The 20,112-nt window shown below is 44.8% G+C and overlaps 1 protein-coding gene across 1 annotated transcript in view; it reads right to left on the bottom strand.

Annotated features, from left to right (window-relative positions):
• The window catches only part of IFT81 (intraflagellar transport 81), a 1,042,527-nt gene that overhangs the window by 322,225 nt on the left and 700,190 nt on the right, over positions 1-20,112 (bottom strand). The window contains exons 13-14 of the mRNA XM_086943010.1: positions 13,792-13,920; positions 3,574-3,663 (exon numbers count right to left, since the gene is read on the bottom strand). Coding sequence (XP_086799136.1) covers positions 3,574-3,663; positions 13,792-13,920 — 219 coding nt within the window. The remainder of the gene's footprint in view (positions 1-3,573; positions 3,664-13,791; positions 13,921-20,112) is intronic.

Genomic DNA, 20,112 nt, shown 5'->3' with positions numbered 1-20,112 from the left:
CGAAGTCGGAGCCGGCGTCGAGCGAGGAACTGGAACAACAGGTGGTTGAGAAGACTGAATCAGCGTCGAACTCCGATCCAAATCCCGAGTTCGCTCCGGAGCTGGCGAAACCGTGTGCGGAGTCGCTGACCTCGGGGGCGCCGTACCGAGCCAAGGAGGATATGGCGCCGGCATAAATGGTAGAAAAGGCGCTGGAGCATAAGCTTGGGGAACACCCAAGTTATATGACAAGGGACCCATGGGACCCACAGGCACTCCAGAGGGGTACATTGCCCTTGCATAAACACCAAACATGGCATTTAGGAAATGCGAAGGGTCCTGATCAGGACCAGGAAAGGGAGGGTACGAACCCAATGGCTGCTCCGATGGAGGCTGCTCCGAATTCGGCTCCTCTTGACCCTTTGACCTTCCAGGTCTTCCTCCGGAGTCGGTGTCTGAGGATCCACAACCTCTTCATGCTCCGAAGACTGTCCCGAAACCGGATTCGGTTCTAGCTCTGGATCCGGAGAATGCCTTGGAGACCGTACCGGCGAGGAGACACAAAGTCCTTATGATGTCTTCGAGAAGACTTCCTCTGCGAGTCCGACGACCCAGAATGATGCCTAGAACTATGCTTCTTCCTCTTGTGTTTTCTTTTTGAGGATCCCGAAGCATGCCCAGAAGCGGACTTCAACGCCGACTCCGATCTGGCCCTCGACCTTGCTCTCGATCGTGACCTTGACTTCGGCTTCGAGCTGGTGCGTCTAGATCTTGATCTCGAAGATCTCTTGGCTTTAACTTTGGCCAGCAGAAGTTTTGCCTCCCGTTCTCGCAGAGCCTTTGGATTCATTTTAAAGCAGGATCGGCAGCCCTTGACATCATGATCCGAACCCAGACACCATAAGCAATCTTCGTGTGGATCGGTAATCGACATCATCCGGGCACACGAGGCACACTGCTTGAACCCCGTCTTCCTCGACGACATCTTCGACGAAGAACAGAAACAGAAACACACAAATAGATACAAAGTCACTATCTGAATCTCAGAAGATCCCAGAAACCGTTAGCGTCGACGACGCGGAAAAAAGGGAACTGATGTCATAACGCCGACGTAGGCCTAATAAGGAGTCGGTGACGTCAGACAGAGTTGTGCGCGATGCCGTGCTCCTATGACGTCGTCCACGCGGCGTGCTACGAAGAATTTTCCGAACTTTGCTGACGCAAGGGGGATATTCACAAGGTGAGGAATCCACTGCCAGATGTATTTATCAGAAATCTAAAACCAGTTTTGGGACTAAACATCATAGCCATGGGTTTCTCTTGATTTCAAGAACTTTCCAAAGTGGATACTTGTGCAAAATTGAAAGAAGCCTTTTATATACCTTGGTGGTGATCCCAGAGGGACTTGGGTGGAGGGTGTCTCCTCCATTGATCGTTTGTTGCACTAGTCCTCAAATCTGGGTTTTAAACTAGTCGTACATGGAAAGGTGTTTTGAGTCAAATTCTCAGCAATGAATACCCTAATTCTTGTCGAGGATTTCTCATTTTCAGAAAAAAGTACCAAAATCAAGAAAACTAGGAAGAAAAAAAAAACAGACAAAAGGTGCACAGAGACCCACTCTAGCCTCAGGTCTGTCAGAACAAACGGCCTCCATTTGAAGACAAACAATCACTGGCAAAGCCAACACGCCTGGCTGACACTAAAGAGGTCTGAGGAAAGTTACTAAAGAAGGCCACCTTCAGCAGCGGGATTGCAAGCAAGGCTGCAAGCCTCCAGTGTGCACCTCCTGCCAGGACTGGATAAGTTGTTTCTGCTACTGAGGGAACTGTACTGGCTGTATGTGAAGTAGCAACTACATTGCCACGTCACCAAAGCTATAATGTACAGACAATGGCACAAAGCAGCCTATGTGTGAACATGCAGTTGACCTAGAATGATCACAAGTGCTCACAACATATAGCATAAGTTGTCTGTTGCCAGTCATTAAATGTGAGGGAAACAGAGTGAAATCCAGCACCGAAGTATCACAAGGCTGATTGGTATAAGGTAAAAAGATGCAAAATGTCCTACAAAACGACCATTTTTTTTCAAATAAAAATAGTTTCTGCCACAAAACAGATGATGGTAATAATTCATCTACATGAACCATCTCACACATGAGGAGAAACATAGCTGAGAAGCTACCGCCATTGAGGAGCTTCCTTGCCATCCTACTCTATGACTCTATGTGAAACTGTAAACTGTTTTTCTTTAATTATTTTTCTAAACAGAGCTGGCCAACAAAGCTGCTTCAAATACTTTGAATCCACAGTTAGTTTTAAATGGGCCTCTACTATACATGTATAGATATTTTATTAAAAGATGAAAATAAAATATTTGATACATTTTCAGATTTTATAATTGGAGAGTTTTGTTGAACAACACTCTGAGGTCCCAGGTTGAAAGTTTCTACTTTTAGGCATTTATGAATATCCCATGATGGAGAAACATTGGATGCTATGGTGAGCGTTCATTTATTTATTCAATGTAATAATCATGTGTCTGTAGTCACTCTTTACATACGTGAACATGTCTGCTCGTTTCAACCCTACTCTGGGCACCATCTTTGTTAAAACAAACCTTAACTTTAAAGCTGTTAAGCTATTGGTACATTAAGGGGAACTCTATTGTGCTTAATAACCAAACTCAGTTTGTTTGACGGGTGATAACAGCAATGGCACCTCGCTTCCAAACGAAGTGTTCTAATGGCGGATCTCTCTGAGCCCTGGAATTCCACCGACAGGTCTGTCAGCCTGACTGACAGCCATCCACCGTTCAAGCACTAAAATAACCTCGGAGACCCCCCAATACGTGTCTGAGGTTCGTTTGTGTCATCTTTGGCGTCATCGTCTAGAGAACGAACAGTTTAAAGTGACCACGTTATCGGCACACGTGCCCACTGCGAGACATTTTTTTTTTTGCAGTAACCAAAACACATGTACAAAGGATGAGCTATATATCTCCTAGAGCAACAAACCAGTGGAAGACATTTCTCTATGGTAGAAGCCTAGTGTTGTGATACTTCGTCTGTAAGACAACCAGCAAGAGCTCAGGACAGTGACACAGCCAACTACCCAGCCCCCTCCCTCTACACACACAAAATAAATCGTACAGCCCCCAGGCTTGTGTGGATTTAGATCTGAGGCAACTTCTAGGGCATATGGAGCGATGTATAAAAGATGCCAATTCAGCTTCTCTTTAGTATCCATGCTTTCTTCTGCAGCTTTGCCTTGTCTTCTGACATTTGGGTTCTCCCGCTGTAATATAAAAGAGCCCTCAAAACGCAAATACAGTGAAAACATTTTTTCTTAAGGCTTATTTACTCCTCGTCAGCTTCTTTTCAGAAAATCCGCAAAGAGGAAAACACTGACATCATACTAACTGTTGTGATCTATTTGACATCAGAAACGCCGTATCCTAGCAATTGTTAAAATGATAAAACAAAACTTCATGAACCTTAAATCCTTCATTGCCATCAGCATAATAATGCTTTCAGGGAAACATGACTCACAGTACCAATTTACTCGATAATCTGTCATTTTCTTGTCACTAACCTGACACTTCTGCCGTAATGGTCTCAGTTCTTTTATAACAGGGGCTAAGGCTGACTTCTTTTCAGCTATCATCGCATTCAGCTTTTTTACCTGTCATAAAAATGAAAATATACAATATTAACATGCCCTGAATAAACAGCCTCTTCAATGAGCTGACAAATCAATTATTATTTTATAAAACAAACACACGAAGGTACATTCAACCAAAATAATGACTTCCAAAAACGTAATATTTCTTTTTCAAGTGCAACAGATGCTATTCCGTCCTCGTTTAAGAAAGCCTGTCTGTAAGGATCTGTGCTCTTTCCACATTTACACTAAAAATTAATTAACCTTTGCATACAGCAATATTTCCTCATACTTGCAAAGCAAGACCCATCTGATAGCGCCTTTATTGATGTGTGAGGAAGAAGCGGGTCGGCAGACTTGAGAACACTGAATATTAGTAATTGGAAGCCCAGTAACGTGGTTTTATGTGATCTGAAGAGGTGACAGGACCATTATGCAAATGAAACCAATTTCCTGCCTGACAAATACCTCTTTGTTAATGCTTTGGACTCGCAAAGATCAATAGAAACGTATGTCCATTTCAAGTAAATATTGTGTTACAGTGCCACCTGCACCAACCTAACTTTCTTTTTAAGATAACTTTCAGTGCTGATTTAGAGATGGACAGCACCGAGATGAACACCCAAAAATGGTGGCTAGCCCATCTGCCCATTTCTGGGTTCCCCATTCCAGAGCCTCTGTGGAATGAATGAAATTAGATTAAATTTATAGAGTGCAACAAATGCCCGAAGGCGTCGAGGTGCTAATGGAGTCCGTCCTAGGAAGGAAGAGGAAGCGGAACTAGGATACAGAGATCACAAGGACCCAGACCTCCATAAAAGAGTGAATAGTCGGGTCTTTAAAGGCCTTTATGAAAGTAGTATGAGCCTGGAGGCCGGAGATTAAGCAGGGGAGAGTATTCCAGAGGCTGGACGCTGCCACTGTGAAAGCCCTGCATCCCCACCTTGCTTTTCGGAATTTAGGAATGATTACAAGATCGGGGATGTAAGATCGGTAAGGTCTAGAAGGAATATACGATCGGACATGGCGTTGATCTCTTTAGGTCCAGTGTTCTGTGGTGCCTTGTAAACAAACAAGCAGCTTTAAAAGCAATGCATTTGTTCACAGGTAGCCAAGGGAGCTTGGCTAGCCCACCTGAAACAGACTGATTTATAAGGATATCAAGGGCCAGTCTTGCGGCAGCGTTTTGGACCAGCTGCAGCTTGAATATTGCAGTCTTGGTGACATCCAGATATAGCATGGTGCAATAGTCCAGCCTAGAGGAAAAAACGCCACAGCCACTTGCTTATGCGCCGGAAAGGGAATATAAGGAAACACCTTCCTCAGAAGCCTGGTTAATCCATCATCTCCGATAGGGGAAAGAACTTTATGAAGGACGTGACACCCACTAAAAATGTCTGATTTAGGATTGCTGCAACAACACCATACTGGCGGCCTCATCATCGTCTGTGCAGATCCATACTGTGATTTATTTAGAAAGGACAAGGGGACCCGATAATTGGCTAGGGACCACGGGTAACAATTCTATTAAGAGGAACAAATGGTCCTTAGCAGACTGAAGAATGAAAAACGAAAATACAATATAGGCCACAATAGGTTACTATATGAATCCACAGTCCAGCCGGACGTGGAGTTTTATTCAACAATACTTGAGAATATAGTCAGATAATTCTGAAACAACGGTTTCTATAATAGGGCACAAGCCTGTACCCTATGTAGGAAAAGGAGTGTGTAGAACATTACAGATTAATCAAACAAAACATATAAACATAAATACAGGCAAAAACTTTGAGCTGTCGTCACTCGCATGTATTATATTATGCAGCGAGTTTACCCAGAAATAGAAACCACACAGGTTAGGCACTGTGGAAAACTGTGGTGCTATTTACAAGTGTCAACGTTTCGATCCCATCGCTCATTAATTCTCGGGATCATCATCAGGACCAAATAAATTACATTTGCCTGGTAAAAGTAATAATAGCCTGTTGGGGTAAAGAACAGGGAGGGAAAATTACAGTGGTCTGTGAGAGACAGTTATGAAAATTAATACAACACTTAAGAAAACATTTAAGAAAACAGCATGGCAGCAAACTAATTAGTGACTTGAGTGAAATAGTCATGCCGAATTTAAGCCGAAAGGAATCGTGTGTGGTTAAAAAGTGTCTTGACTCAAACCTAAAACAACATACTGTTGCTTGGGTGCAAGGCATATTGAGATTCGTGCTTAAGGTCCATACATATTGGCGCAGTGGCGGTTTGGGTGCTCGAAGGACTTGTGGGCATTCATAAATATCGGAATTGCCCGAGGCGGACGAGTAAAGGTACCATTAAAGTTAACCCCAATCACCCACAAATCATAGCGATATTTCGATAATACAGCGTTGGCGCGTGGAATAAGGAATTGGAAATAATACAGTGCATCATGCGAGTGACTCAGTAGGAGCCAAGGAAGGCGCACGGAGGGTCAGGGAAGTGAGCTGAACCATTTTGGATCTTACCCGAAACAATTTTGGGTGATTGTTGCAGCCAAGGAAAACGGCGCCGTAGCCGCCAGATGGTTGCCGCTTTTAAGAACTAAACCCTATGGTGGGAAGGAATGAACCGGGTTAGTTACCGTACTGGTGACTGGGAGTGAGGCAAGCTAAGGGTGATATTAGTAGAAGACACATACCAAGTGCACCAGGCAGGTAGAAAACCTTGCGGTCGAGGGGATTTAATCTCCCGTATTATCCATTATGAGCTCCCGGGGATCAGGATTGCTGGTCTCTAGGGCGAGCCTGCTGTGAGAAATTTAAGGAAGAAATAAGGCGTCTAAATTGAGAACCGCTGATTCCTCATGGTGATCAAGACGCCACGGGGTCTGTTCTTACCTCAATTTTTGATGTGGAGGGCTGGAAACAGCAACGGTGTGCTGTCAACGTCAATGGCACGATGGCTTGTAAAGACAAGCTGGATTGCACACGGAGCTCCTAAATAGGGAAGCCAAAATGGCCGCCAATCCCGGGGGAGTCTAAATAAAGGAAGGACTCGTGCATGGTTTTACAAGGATAAGGTGTCGCCACCTTGGAGTGGTGTATAGTCCGTTTGAAAAGGTGCAAATGGACATGCAAGGGGCATACTGTGAGATGAGAAGCATGCAAAACAAACAATAAAATTGCAATAAGGAATATGCAAAGGCAGTGAATAATTACTAGTATCATTTAGCGTATAGAACTTGAAAAGTAAGGAATATAATTTCGAAATTGTTTGAAAAAAATCTAAGCAGTTAGAGTTAATTAATTAAAATTTCCAGAACATTATCGTTTTGGCAAAGTCATGCAGTTCAGTACATTTGAATGTAAAACGGATTGGAATTGTGTTACTCCTATCGTTGACTAGAAGCAGAGTTTACAATAGGGAGGCCCAATCCTCATTTCTGTTAAGGCCACTCCTGATTGTGTCAAGGAAAATGATTGCCTTAAGTTCTTCACGGTTTAGAAACTGTCCTATATTTCATCCTCGTGGTGGCAATTTAAGTGCTTTCAAGACTGTCCATTATATGTCATCTGCGTCATGGTTTTCCTCTGAGAAATGTTCAACCAATGGTGTGTTGGGTGTTTTACATCTTATTCGGATCCTGTGCTGGCCAATTCTGGTTTTGACTTTCTGAGTCGTTTGTCTAATGTACAGTTTCTTGCATGGACAATGGATCAAATAAATGACATTTGTAGTGTTACAGTTGGAAAAAGTACTTAAATTGACTGTTACATTGTTGAAAGTAAAACTTTTTCCTTTTAAAGTAAACTGGCAAACATTACAATTCCCACATTTTGAATGTCCTATGATGGGAGCCAAACCCCAAATAGAGTTGACTGTGGCACTTGGTACACAAGAAGGGAGAGCTGCCATGACAAGGTGATCTTTCACGCAAACTGGTGTGGTCATGATGAGCTCAGCTCGTCATGAACACAGCGCCACCGTGCAGCGTGACGAGCCGAGCTCGTCACACGCACCGTGGCGCTGCGCACGCTCCCCCTCCCCCTCCCCCCAGCGCCACGGGGGGATTAGCCTCGCGGCGAAGGGGTTAAAAGGGTGCCTTATATTATTTGAGTACAGAACAATGTTTTTATGATGCCTCCAGTCAACATCACAGTGCTCTTACTTCATCTAAAACTTGAAAATGTTTACACTTACAGTATGTGAATGATACAGAAACACAGTATTTGCATTTTTTGAAAATATTTATTTCAGATTTTTTATATAAAAGATATAAGTCAAGTCAAGCCAGTCTGCAGTATCCATTGCTGTCGTGCAGGGGGAACGGCTACTTTCCCCTAACTGCTGCCGTGAGTGGAATGGCCATCCATCTCCACTCTTCCAATCCATCGCCGTGAGGGGAACCGCTGACTCGGGGACCACAACCCCCAGAATCCCCTGAGCCTGACGCACCCAGTGACGCCGCAACCGCACCAGGAGGCGCGTTAAGAGCCTCGGTGCACTTTCGCGAGGGGGAAGCCAGTCTGCAGTATTCACTGCTGCCGTGAGGGGAACGGCCACTTCCGCCTACCTGCTGCTGTGAGGGGAACGGCCATCCATCGACACTCCTCCAACCCATCGCCGCGAGGGGAACGGCTGACCGGGGGACAACAACCCCCAGAATTCCCTGAGCCTCGCACACCCAGTGACGCCACAACCGCGCCAGGAGGTGCGGTAAGAGCCTCACTGCACTTCCACGGCGCGAGCCCGGGCACAGCCCGGGCCAAGGGCGCCGCCCATCAGAGCCCAAAGGAAACCGGACTGGGCTATACCCTTTGGTTTTGCAGTGTGATCATCCTGCTGCTTCTTGACTTGTGCAGGAAATGTTCCAGAAGGTGGGTGTCTTCATCGTATAACTGATCCACATATTGCCAGAACAAACTATTCCATGATTTAGAGTTTTATAACCTGTTTCAACTTCGCCTCCTGTGAGAACCCTCCAGCAGAATATATTATATTCAGTCTGGACTTTTGTTACCTCTCCAAACTGACCAGCCAAATTGATCCAAAAGGAGATTGGTAAAGTTGAACATGTTCTTGTTGGCCAGGAGGCGTACCTGCTTAGGGAAAAAAACAATAGTATCTGCACAATCACCAACAAGCCACCTACCTTGATTGACAAGATGCTCCAGAGGGCTATAGGGGTGGTTTCAAATGAGATTTAACTGACCGAAAGGCGTTTATCAATAACACCAGATTTAGCCCAGCACATGTTTAATACTGAACAGCAATCTGCTCTGTCAACTACCAATCCAGATCCCCCAAGGGCACAATTCAGAACATGTGCCTTAGTACATGACGTGCCAACTCTGGATTTGCACACTGGGGATACTCCTCTGGATTCTTAAAAAAGAGGGAATGCTAAAGCTGCTGTGAAAGCTTGGAAAACTCGGAAGAAGCGAGTGAGGATCTCGCAGAAGATGGGGTTGCAGGGAATGTAAGGTTGGGGGTTATGTGAATGAAGGCACAGAAAACCACTGTGGGTGTCGAATCTGGTCAGGGATTTACATTTGAAAATAAGAAATATAATTAAGGAGGAGTTGACCACTCTGACCACTAGGGTAGATAATCTCGCATCTCTACTAGATGTTTATATTAGTAAGGCAGGGCCTAGGGAGAAAGATCCCTACCAACAGATCAAGTCCCTAGCTCACCCAGCCCACCTAAGAAAAGACCATGTTTTAGAAACCACTTGTAATCCGACTCCACAAGCACTGAGTAAAAGGGAAGATGCGGTTGTTTGTCTGAATACATCTAATAATATATCCAAATAAGCAGTCATTTGAAAATGCTCATAACAGTATTCTCACAATACCCCACATAGGGTATAGTATACACAATGGTATAACTCTTGAGTCTAAGCCCATCTTCAGAGTACTGAAAATCGAAAGATCTGAATCACAGGTACAGATGAGCAATTATGGCAAACAAAGTAAGACTTTGAAACTGTCGGCGAAAGAGACAACACCTCTGCAACATGCAGAATAACAAAAAGAAACCACTTATAGTGGAGCAGATTTCCAGGAATCCGAACTGTCCAGAATGAATACTATTAGATATGCCTCAAGCAACACCAACCTGGCATGAAAAAGAAACATACCATGTTCAATCGTGTAGATACCTTTATACACAATACACAATTCAAGTTTGAAAAAACAATTCAAGTGGACTTATCAGTCAGGCCCGCTCTGAATTGTCTCACGTCTGAATCAGCCTGTTCACCAAACAAATGGACACCATCAAACGCCATATCTTTAAGGTGTTCCTGTACAGGTTCTGAAAACCCTGACTGATGCAACCACACATGTCTTTGCAGTGTAACCAACTGAGCCTTAGCTCATCCCACAGAGTCTGTAGTGTCCATACAACATTTTATTGTAAATCTAGCCGCTTCCCGCCCATCTTGCACTACTTGCAGCATCTCCCTCTTATCTTCTGAGAGAGAAGGTAGTTTCTGTGCCACAGAATTTCACAAGGCATGTGGGAACCTACCTATAACACAAGTAGTATTAATTGATCTCAAAGCTGAGCTAAAAGAAGAAAATATATTCCTTCCACAACTTTCCAACCATCTGGCCTCCTTGCCTGATGGAACTACTGGAAGTGCATCAAGATCTGAGGAAGCTGTAGCAGCTTGTACCAACAGCCCTTTCATAGTGGGATGCCCCAAGAGACAATGAGGGGTCCCCTGGGCAGGACGGTGCCAACGGCTAACCGCTCAGACAACTGGAGCTCCTGATACAGGTTTCGCCCAAGCTCCCAAAAGAAGGTGATACAGGGACTCGTTAAAGGGGTGAACTGGTTCCACTCCTGTCTTACCAGGATGTGGAATATTGATCAATGAATCCATGGACAATTCCGCCACTGGATACTGACAGTCCATTACCACAGCCACCCTTTTTAGCACTTCAGCCAATAAGACACTCTCCTCCGTCGCCAAACCAGGTGAAGAAAGTAATTCTGAAACTGGGGAGGCTTCTAGGGAGCTAATCTTTCCCAGGTCTGCTAGCCACTCCTCAGACACAGGAGGCTGGTCAACAAGACTCGTTTCAGTGTCTAACTGGCTTACTCTCGTAGGAAAATCAGAGAAGAACAAAACAACACAAGTGGGAGAGCTCAGAAATGCTGGCACTGTGGTTGGCACTGTCCGACGCCAACTGGATAGAGAAGCACCTGGTTCGGTGTCAACCAATTCCGCCAACTGCAGCTGCTGGATGGACGCCGAAGGTGTGAGGCCTGGAGGCCTGTGCACCAGCTCCATCTCTGATCCAACTCCGGATTCGGAAGCTCCAACAACCATCAAAGGCGAACCTGCCTATGTAGACCCAGTCAGAGTACCTCCTGTCTCCTTGGGGTCAGAGGGCGCACCAGAGGGAGACTTATGACCAAAACCGTTCTGCAAGAAGAAAAATACTCCCTCATTTAGTCTAGAGTCGCCCCGGCTCCAGGGTATTAAGGGAGTTGTAGAAAAGACTCCTGTAGCTGCTTCACAATCGACGGTTGGGAGACATCATCCAACTTACGTTTCAGTCGTTATGTTCTTGGAGTCTTCAGCCACGTAGACAGAGGCGACCTCTCACACAAACGACTCCTCAACCGTTCTTTGGACGTCGGCGAGGGATGACGACATTGCGTTTTTTCAGAAAAACACGGTGCCAGGAGTTTGATGTGGAGCTCTTTCAACGCCTTTGGTCGAAGACGCTGGCAGGAACCGCACTCCTCGGAGTCGTGGTGCTCCCCGGGACACCATAAACAGACTGTATGTGGGTCTGTGATAGGCATATGCCTATTGCAAGTCCTGCAAGGTTTGAATCCAGATGACAGTCTGAAAATAGCATATTGTTCTCTCGAAAAAGGCGTCAAGATGGGCCAGGGTTTTAAGGGAGGTGTAGAGAAGACTCCTGTAGCTACTCCACAATCGACGGTTGGGAGACATCATCCAACTTACGTTTCAGTCGTTATGTTCTTGGAGTCGTCAGCCACATAGACGGAGGCGACCTCTCACACAAACGACTCCTCAACCGTTCTATGGACGTCGGCTAGGGATGACGACATTGCGGTTTTTCAGAAAAACACAGTGCCTGGAGTTTGATGTGGAGCTCTTTCAACGCCTTTGGTCGAAGACGCTGGCAGGAACCGCAATCCTCGGAGTCGTGGTGCTCCCCGGGACACCATAAACAGACTGTATGTGGGTCTGTGATAGACATATGCCTATTGCAAGGCTTGAATCCAGATGACAGTCTGAAAATAGCATACTGTTCTCTTGAAAAGGCGTCAAGATGGGTCAGGAAAAACAGCCCTAACCGCTCCAGATCCGCGTTGCGGGTGAGGAAAAGAAGGACCAGTTGTCAGAGCGTCAGCGAAAGAGTTACATGTACTCCGGAGACGTCATATCCGGTGGACAACGTTGATGCAGAGTCGCGCAACGCCCTCTGCTGGCACGCAGGAGTGCTGTTGGAAAAAGTTTCTGGATCTAGTCCCGCACGGGGGAGGATTCTAAAGTAGGGAATCTGCGGATATATGTATTTATCCCCTTCGGTGCTCATGACGAGCTCAGCTCGTCATGACCACACCCATTAACATTATGGTCCAGCACAGGAGATGAATGTATCAAGCAGCGATGGTGTTATCAGATAAAGGAAATACTGCAGGAGGATGGTCTAGTTTGCGCTACATGAAGTTAATGCATCAATTGGTCAGCCTGGCAAAGTTTTTGGGATAACCAGGGGGGACACAAGAAGACTTAGCAAAATTTTCAAGACTTAAAAACAGACTGCACAGCTATGATTAACTTGGGTAGCCATATTACGTTCCTGGTCTAAAAAGACTCGCTGAACATAAATAAGTACATCTCTTTCGCCACTGTAACATTTTAATTATTTAGACTTCATCCAGACAGCAATGGATGACACGCAAAATGGTCTTTGGCTTGTGTCTTGGCATAGTTGCTTCAGATGAAATGCTGATCTGGATGTAGCCTTCATCAGAGAGGATGCAAATAATGAGAATTATTAACGGTGTTTCTTCGAACTGAGTTTGTTTATAATATATATTAGAACATTGGAATGTTGGGAGCTCCATTGCAGACAATGGAGTGCTCCCTGCTTCTACGGGTCGGTAAAGGCCCGCAGAGCAACATTCCAATGTTCTAGAAAGGCTTCTCGAAGCTCGAGGGGATTTATATCCCCTCGAGCTTCAAGAACCCTTTGTTTAATTTGTTAGAACATTCTGCCCTCTAGTGGCAGAATGTTCTAATAGCCTTATAGCCCTTTGTAGCAGGGCTATACCGGCTATTAAAGTCCTGCTGTCTCGTTAAAGTCCCTGGCCTTCGGCTCGGGCCTTTAACGATTCAGCGGGCCTTTAATAGCCGGTATAGCCCGCTACGGCGGGCTATAAGGCTATATTAGAACATTGGAATGTTGGGAGCTCCATTGAAAACAATGGAGTGCTCCGGGCTTATAATGGCTGGTATAAGCCTGGAGCTGCAACATTCCAATGTTTCAATGTTCACAGCTCTGGCTGTGAACTAAGGCTTCAGGGATCCTGAGGAGATTCTAATCCCCTCACGCTCCCATAAGGCTATGTTATTTTTTGTTAAAACATTCTGCCCTCTAGTGGCAGAATGTTCTAATAGCCTTATAGCCTTTCGTAGCTGGGCTATACCGGCTATTAAAGTCCCTCTCCCTTGTTAAAGGCCTTCGCCTTCGGCTCGGGCCTTTAGCGTTGGAGAGGGCCTTTATTAGCCGGTAAAGCCCTCTACGGCAGGCTATAAGGCTACAATAATGCTACAAAAAAATGATCCAGTTGATATTTGAAATTTTTACTATAGATAATACTGTAACATTTATGATGTTCAGGTTGAAATGTCTAAAAGTTGTGACATGTAATTGTAAACACAATTGGTAACAAAAAGACAGAGGAAAAACTACCAAAAGTGGCCGTAAAATGTTTAGGGTGTACAATCAAAACAGGAAGCCTTCTTTGTAAGAACTTGGACAAAGGAATGAACTCTAAGGTTGGTGCATTTTAAGTACAAGCAGAAACAACTACTAATTCTCTGCATTATAGAACTAGAGGCTCTGGCTGTGGAGTTAGACACAGAAACAAAGAGGAATTCTAATGTGAAGAAGTTACCATGTCAGACATGTCGTCTAAGGTTCGGCCTTTAACTTCATCCATTTCGCTCTTCAATGCCGATACCCTCTCAAGCTCTTCCTGCGTGTCGCTGTATCCGGATATGCCTCTCTTCTGTTCAATTGCTTGCTACAAATGGGAGAAACAGATTCAAAAGGGAAACATGAGCACAAGGATGTAAAATACGGGAATATAGTTTAGCAACTATTTAATTGAGTGTATTCATGCTAAGCTGATGACAAGCAGAACAGGCATTTTAAATAGCATGGCAAAACTTACAACAGTGGGCAAAGGAGCAAGTCATGGCCTGGAACAGCAAGTAAGTTCAGTTAAAACAAGCACCAGCAAAGTAAATATGTTTCGCCTTTTGGCTTTGCTAATGCAGATCTTCTGACTTTACCAATGCTTTTAGCTAATGCTGTTCCACATGGACCCAAAAAAGGGATGCTTGTTTGCTGATCCTAATTGGTATCGTCAAGATAAAAAAAAGTGTAAAGTGTACGTGCAAATCTGTTATCATGCATGCACTTGTATCAATCATGACGCTAAGGCGGTTATAAACAAGCGCTTGCATCACTATGCACGCAAGCATTCAGCACTGATGCAGCCACAATCTCTTTTTGTTTTGTTCCAAGATGGCAGATGCCCATTTTGGGGCGGTAAATTAAACAAGCATTTGCAATAAGTCTCGCATTTACGCGAGTTTGAGCTATTGACATTGCAAATGACAATGCCTTTTATTTTTGTTTTTGTTTTTAAAACATAAATAGAAGGCATTGTCACTTACAATGCCAATAGCTTAAACTTGTGTAAATGCGAGGCCTATTGCATTGCAAATGCTTGTTCTCTTTTTCCCCAAACATTCCTCTTTCCCACTCTTCCATCAACTCTCTTTAATCTTACTTCCTCTCCTGTAAGAACCTCTCTCTACTTGGTTATACCCCCGCCCCACTCACAGGGCTGCCATTACCTTAGGTTACCAGTCAGCAGCGGCCCATCAGTACACTGGAGGAGTATCAGGGTATCATCACTCCCAATACTCCCAGCTGAACCTAGGGTTCACATCCCTGTGCAGACAAGACTCTCTTAGGAGGGAACCAGCAAGTACTGATACACCTCTACTCCTAGTTCTGAAGTGATTCTTATTTAGTTTTCAAACTCCTTTACATATATTTTTACTCAGGAAAATGTGAGATTTCTTACTTTGGCCCCAATTGTACGTTAAGCGGAGCAGCATTTCTGGGTCGAAGTCTGATCTGTTTAATTAGAAGTTATCCAATGTCCCCACGCCCGGATTTTACAGGTGTGGGAACTCCATATGCGCCTCTGTGCACCCCTTCAACCCCCACCAGGATTGGTATATTTAATTTACTTATAAGTCTCTTGAAGAATGGAATACCATATACCAAGGACCTGTAAAATGCATGCTACTAATGGGCCAGCCGAACTTATTGTGTCACCCGGTTATGTACCTCCTTAAAACATTTAAGCCATTGCAGCCTGAATACAGCTTTAAACTGGCATTTCAACTTGGTGATATAACACTCTTTAAAAAAAAAAAGTTTTTATGAACAACGTGGACGAACCCAAATGCAGATGACTGTGTAACACTTATAGTGCTGGTCACCACATAGATTTGAAAGAAGAACCGTCACCCACCAACCTGCTGGTCAGCAGGGTAATGAATACCAATTGCTAATCTTCATGCTTATCCTTATCTTTGTTTTTAAAATATCCTGGGCCGCTGGGAATAAACAAAATCAGTCAGTAAGGCATCCTAGAGGTATTTTTAATTTTACCAATTCACCACACACTACCACAAAATCCCGCTCCGCTGTAATCAGGCGTTGTAGCACAGCTGAGTGGCATTTGGCTACCCAGCTGGCAACCCGATGATGAAGCATGCCACCAACTAGGTTGGTGGGTGAGGGTTCTTCTTACAAACCTATGTGGTGACCAGCACCATAAGTGTTACAGAGTCAGCTGCATTTGGGTATGTCCACGTTGTTTATAAAATAGGTACCCAGTGACAGGGACGGTCCCACTATTTGGTCCTCGCTCTTTTGTTGGTTCTTTAAATATAACACCGTTGCCAAGCCTTAATCTACCATTTTATTGCATACTAGCAGCCCGTCCTGACGTTGTCCGGCGGGCAGGTTAGTATCGCCCACGTTGGTGAGAGGCTGCGTGTCAGCCCCAGCAATGGTTTTAGGAAAGGCGGGCAGGTTAGTATATGCGGACCTCGCAGGGTGTCGCTTCCGCGCTCCCCCACGCTCGTGTCCGCTCGTACCCCACGGAATGTTGGAGCTTGCAGGGTGCCGGTTCGCTCGTGTCCGCTCGTACTCCATGGCATGTTGGAGCTTGCAGGGTGCCGCTTCCGGGCTCCTGCCCGCTCCTCCCCGCCCTTCTGTCCGTGATGTCAGCCCTGCGCTCCTTTCCGTGATGTCAGCACGCACCTCGTTAGCGCACACGCCCACCTCCGAGATGGCGCTACTTCGAAGGGACTACTTTTCCAAATAACGTACTTTGCCCTTCTAACACATATTTTTTTATGATATATAGCCTATGTCCATCTGCTTACCCTGACAATTCCAATGATGTATTAGGTGTTAGGATTGGCACTGTGGTTCCCGAGTTTACCGGCCTCAAAGGTTCCCAGTTCTCACTTTATAATAGTAGTATAGATAAGTCACTATTAAGGTAGGGCTTAAGTAGCCCGTAAGGCAGGGGCTTTGTAATTAAAAAGTTGGTCATGTACTTTTAAGTTTTACATGAAAAACTCTTGAATTCGTTTTCTCAACTCTGAGGTCTACCTTTCTCATGGGATAGGATTGGGTTACCTTACTACATTTTATAAGTGTTAACTTTTGATTGGGAGCAGGTAAGCTTTTTAGATTTGGTGTCTGAGAAATTGTAATAAAAAATCCTATTCAATGTTAAAGTTGGATTTTAGGTAAACATTTTGAAAATGCCACTTTTAAGTTCAAACATTTCCTGAACGAGTTATTTCTGCTCAATTACAACACATGTAGGACACTTTATTCAACCATATAAAACAAAGTAGGAAGAAACCGGCGTATTACTATCAAAAACTTATTTATGTTTTAAAGCATATAATACATTGTATACAGTAAACAAAACATATTACATGGACAAAAACAGCATCATAACCCTGATGCCACCCATATGATCTCATCAATAATAATAGAACAACTCAAATCCAAGGATCATTGGGAAGTGTAGAGTTGTTTTAACAATGTAGGTTAATGAATCCTGAGTTCCACATGGTTTTACACTAGTTCCAACAATTATGTGCACTGGTGAATGATGCAATCATAGAATTGTGGTTACAGAACTGTTGAGGTTTCAGTCTCTTATGGCAACAGAGTTCCAGAGCCCATCATCAGGATTCAGTATTGTAAATCTCAACAAGAAGACAACACCTAAATGGGCTAAAAAACAACTAATGAGTATATGTAGAAGCGCACCCAAGACATCACGTATACCGCTTACCCACAATGAGCACCACCATAAAGTGCCACTATGCTTAATGAACCAAAAGTTGCATACACTGTGTCGACCAAAAAGAACTCACCAAAAGATCTTGTCCACCACCGAGGGGAAAAGAAGGCTCCATGTATAGCAATCAATAGGTTTTGCCTATGTGATTAATATCCTTTTTTTAAAAGTTTTAGCTTGGTGAGCAGTTGTACAATATAAGTTACTGAACTCCATAAAAGTGTTGTGACTTGTTTATTGAGAAAGCCAATATATTATGCGGTAACTGGTGGTAATATACTGCGGGGAGATTAGGTGAAGTCCGGAGGACAAAGATCAAAAAATGCAGCAGTTAAGCACATTTGAAATACGTCCAGCCACGTGAAGTAGGTAAAGGGTGGAGGACAAACCAAGCAACCACAGTGTGACTGCACTCTCTGATAAGCTGTAGTACAAAGCTCTGCTTCCAAGAAACATGAAGACTAAATTGTTTAAGAAATCTTTTCTGCTGAACTCTCCACTGAAAACTAGGTGATCTCGAACCTCAAGTGCTTGCAGTGCTGCATAAATAAAGGTTATTTTCATGTTCATTTTTACCAAGAATGAATTCGGCAAAAGATAAATGAATGAAGCTCTGGCAATGTACTGATTGGGAATGCTTATGCAACTAACTAAAACCAATTTCCCTCTATAGGGGAGTAAGGAAGGTATCAGTGTCAGTCTTTATTTGTATTACTAGAGGGGAGAACTCTGGTTATAGCTGTGTGACCTCTGTTTTAAATATCATTCCTTTTTCTTGTGCTGACCTGAAAAAGTCACTATTGAGGTCCGATAAGCTTATAGCCATTAAGCTAGGCATTGTTGTTTATTTTAGATTGATGAGCAGAAGGTAATTGTGTGCAGATGTCACAAGTGGATCATGAACCTTTCCAAACAGTACAACTTTAGAAAAGAAGCAAACACAGAAATGATAAGGCATGTGAATAAAAGGAGGTCCTAATATTGTTCTCTTCATGGTCCTCTACCTTAACTCTGTTAATCATCCCTGCAAAGAAGGGGTCATTGAACAAGATGTGGATAAAACGACTCACCTGCTGCACTAGGGTGAAGGGAGGGCCAGCCACCGGACACCACTTCCGGTCAGGGAAGAGGGACGGGCCAGGATTGGGCAGACAAGGGAAGAACCAGGACGTGCCTGCGAGCAAACAACAAGGAGTGCAAATAAAGTAGGAGAAGATCCCTACCTGTATCCTGGTGTGCTCTTGGTGTTGATGGTTGAGTGTGTGTCAAGCAAGCATGAGGCAACTCTTTGTGGGAGGAGGAGAAGGACGGCAGTCACTGCTAGGAAACACCTGCTGGTACTAAGTATTATTTCTAAACCTGCTGTATGTCAAAAGGGTTGCATTCGGAAGCGTGTTATAATGTTAAGGTCGTGTGATACGATTTCGTATTTTCAGAAAACTCATTCAGACAAATTGTAGAGAGTGACCGTGCATAGTATTTTGTGCACATTTGTTTGTAAACGTTAACAATAACATTGGTACAATCTGTGAAAAACTGGATAGTATTTTTGCTAGATCTTTTGCTGCTGGTACAATGGAACTGCGGTTTGCATCCTTTGCCTGCATGGAGAAAAGCGCAAGAGTAGCTAGCCATGTCTAACATCCAACAGGAGAAATAGGCCTGTACAGTACGGTGTGCCTCTGTGTGTGTGTGTGTGTGTGTGTGCGGGTGTGTGTGTGTGTGTGTGTGTGTGTGTGTGGCTATGTGTGTGTGTGGCTCTGTGTGAGTGTGTGGCTCTGTGTGTGTGTGGCTCTGTGTGTGGGTGTGGCTGTGTGTGTGTGGGGGGCTCTGTGTGTGTGTGGGGGGCTCTGTGTATGTGTGTGGGGCTCTGTGTGTGTGTGTGTGTGGGGCTCTGTGTGTGTGTGGGGCTCTCTGTGTGGGTGTGTGGTGCTCTCTGTGTGTGTGCGGCTCTGTGTGTGTGTGTGTGTGTGTGGGGCTCTCTCTGTGTGTGTGTGGGGGGGTCTGTGTGTGTGTGTGGGGGGCTCTATCTGTGTGTGTGCAGGGCTCTGTGTGTGTGGGGGGCGCTGTGTGTGTGGGGCTCTGTGTGTGTGTGGGGCTCTGTGTGTGTGTGGGGCTCTCTGTGTGTGTGGGGGGCTCTCTGTGTGTGTGTGGGGCTCTCTGTGTGTTTGTGGGGCTCTCTGTGTGTCTGTGGGGCTCTGTGTGTGTGTGAGGGGCTCTGTGTGTGTGTGAGGGGCTCTCTGTGTGCGGGGGGCTCTCTGTGTGTGTGGGGGGCTCTCTCTGTGTGTGGGGAGGCTCTCTGTGTTTGTGTGTGGGGCTCTCTGTGTGTGGCTCTGTGTGGGTGTGTGGGGCTCTCTCTGTGTGCGGGGCTCTGTGTGTGTGGGGCTCTGTGTGTGTATGTGTGTGTGGGGGGTCTCTGTTGTGTGTGTGGGGCTCTGTGTGTGTGTGGGGGGGGGGCTCTCTATGTGTGTGGGGGGCTGTGTGTGTGTGGCTCTCTGTGTGTGGGTGTGTCTCTGTGTATGTGTGGTTGTGTGGTTTTGTGTGTGGGGGGCTGTGTCTGTGTGTGGGGCTCTGTGTGTGTGGGTCTGTGTGTTTGTGTGTGGCATTTGCGAGAGATTAAGCTATAAGTCACACTCCCCACAACTCACTAAATTACACTATCCACAATGTTATACTCACTCTACTACTCTCTACTACACTCTAATACTAAAAAGTACTAACTAACTACTGCTCTCTAATATATACTCTGATTTAAAAGTAATTCGCTACTCACTCTAGTAAATAGATATACTACTCCATATG

Source organism: Lissotriton vulgaris, chromosome 11 (genome assembly GCF_964263255.1).
Source record: "Lissotriton vulgaris chromosome 11, aLisVul1.2, whole genome shotgun sequence".
Lineage (NCBI taxonomy): Eukaryota > Metazoa > Chordata > Amphibia > Caudata > Salamandridae > Lissotriton > Lissotriton vulgaris.
This window is presented reverse-complemented; position numbering and strand designations above follow the sequence as displayed.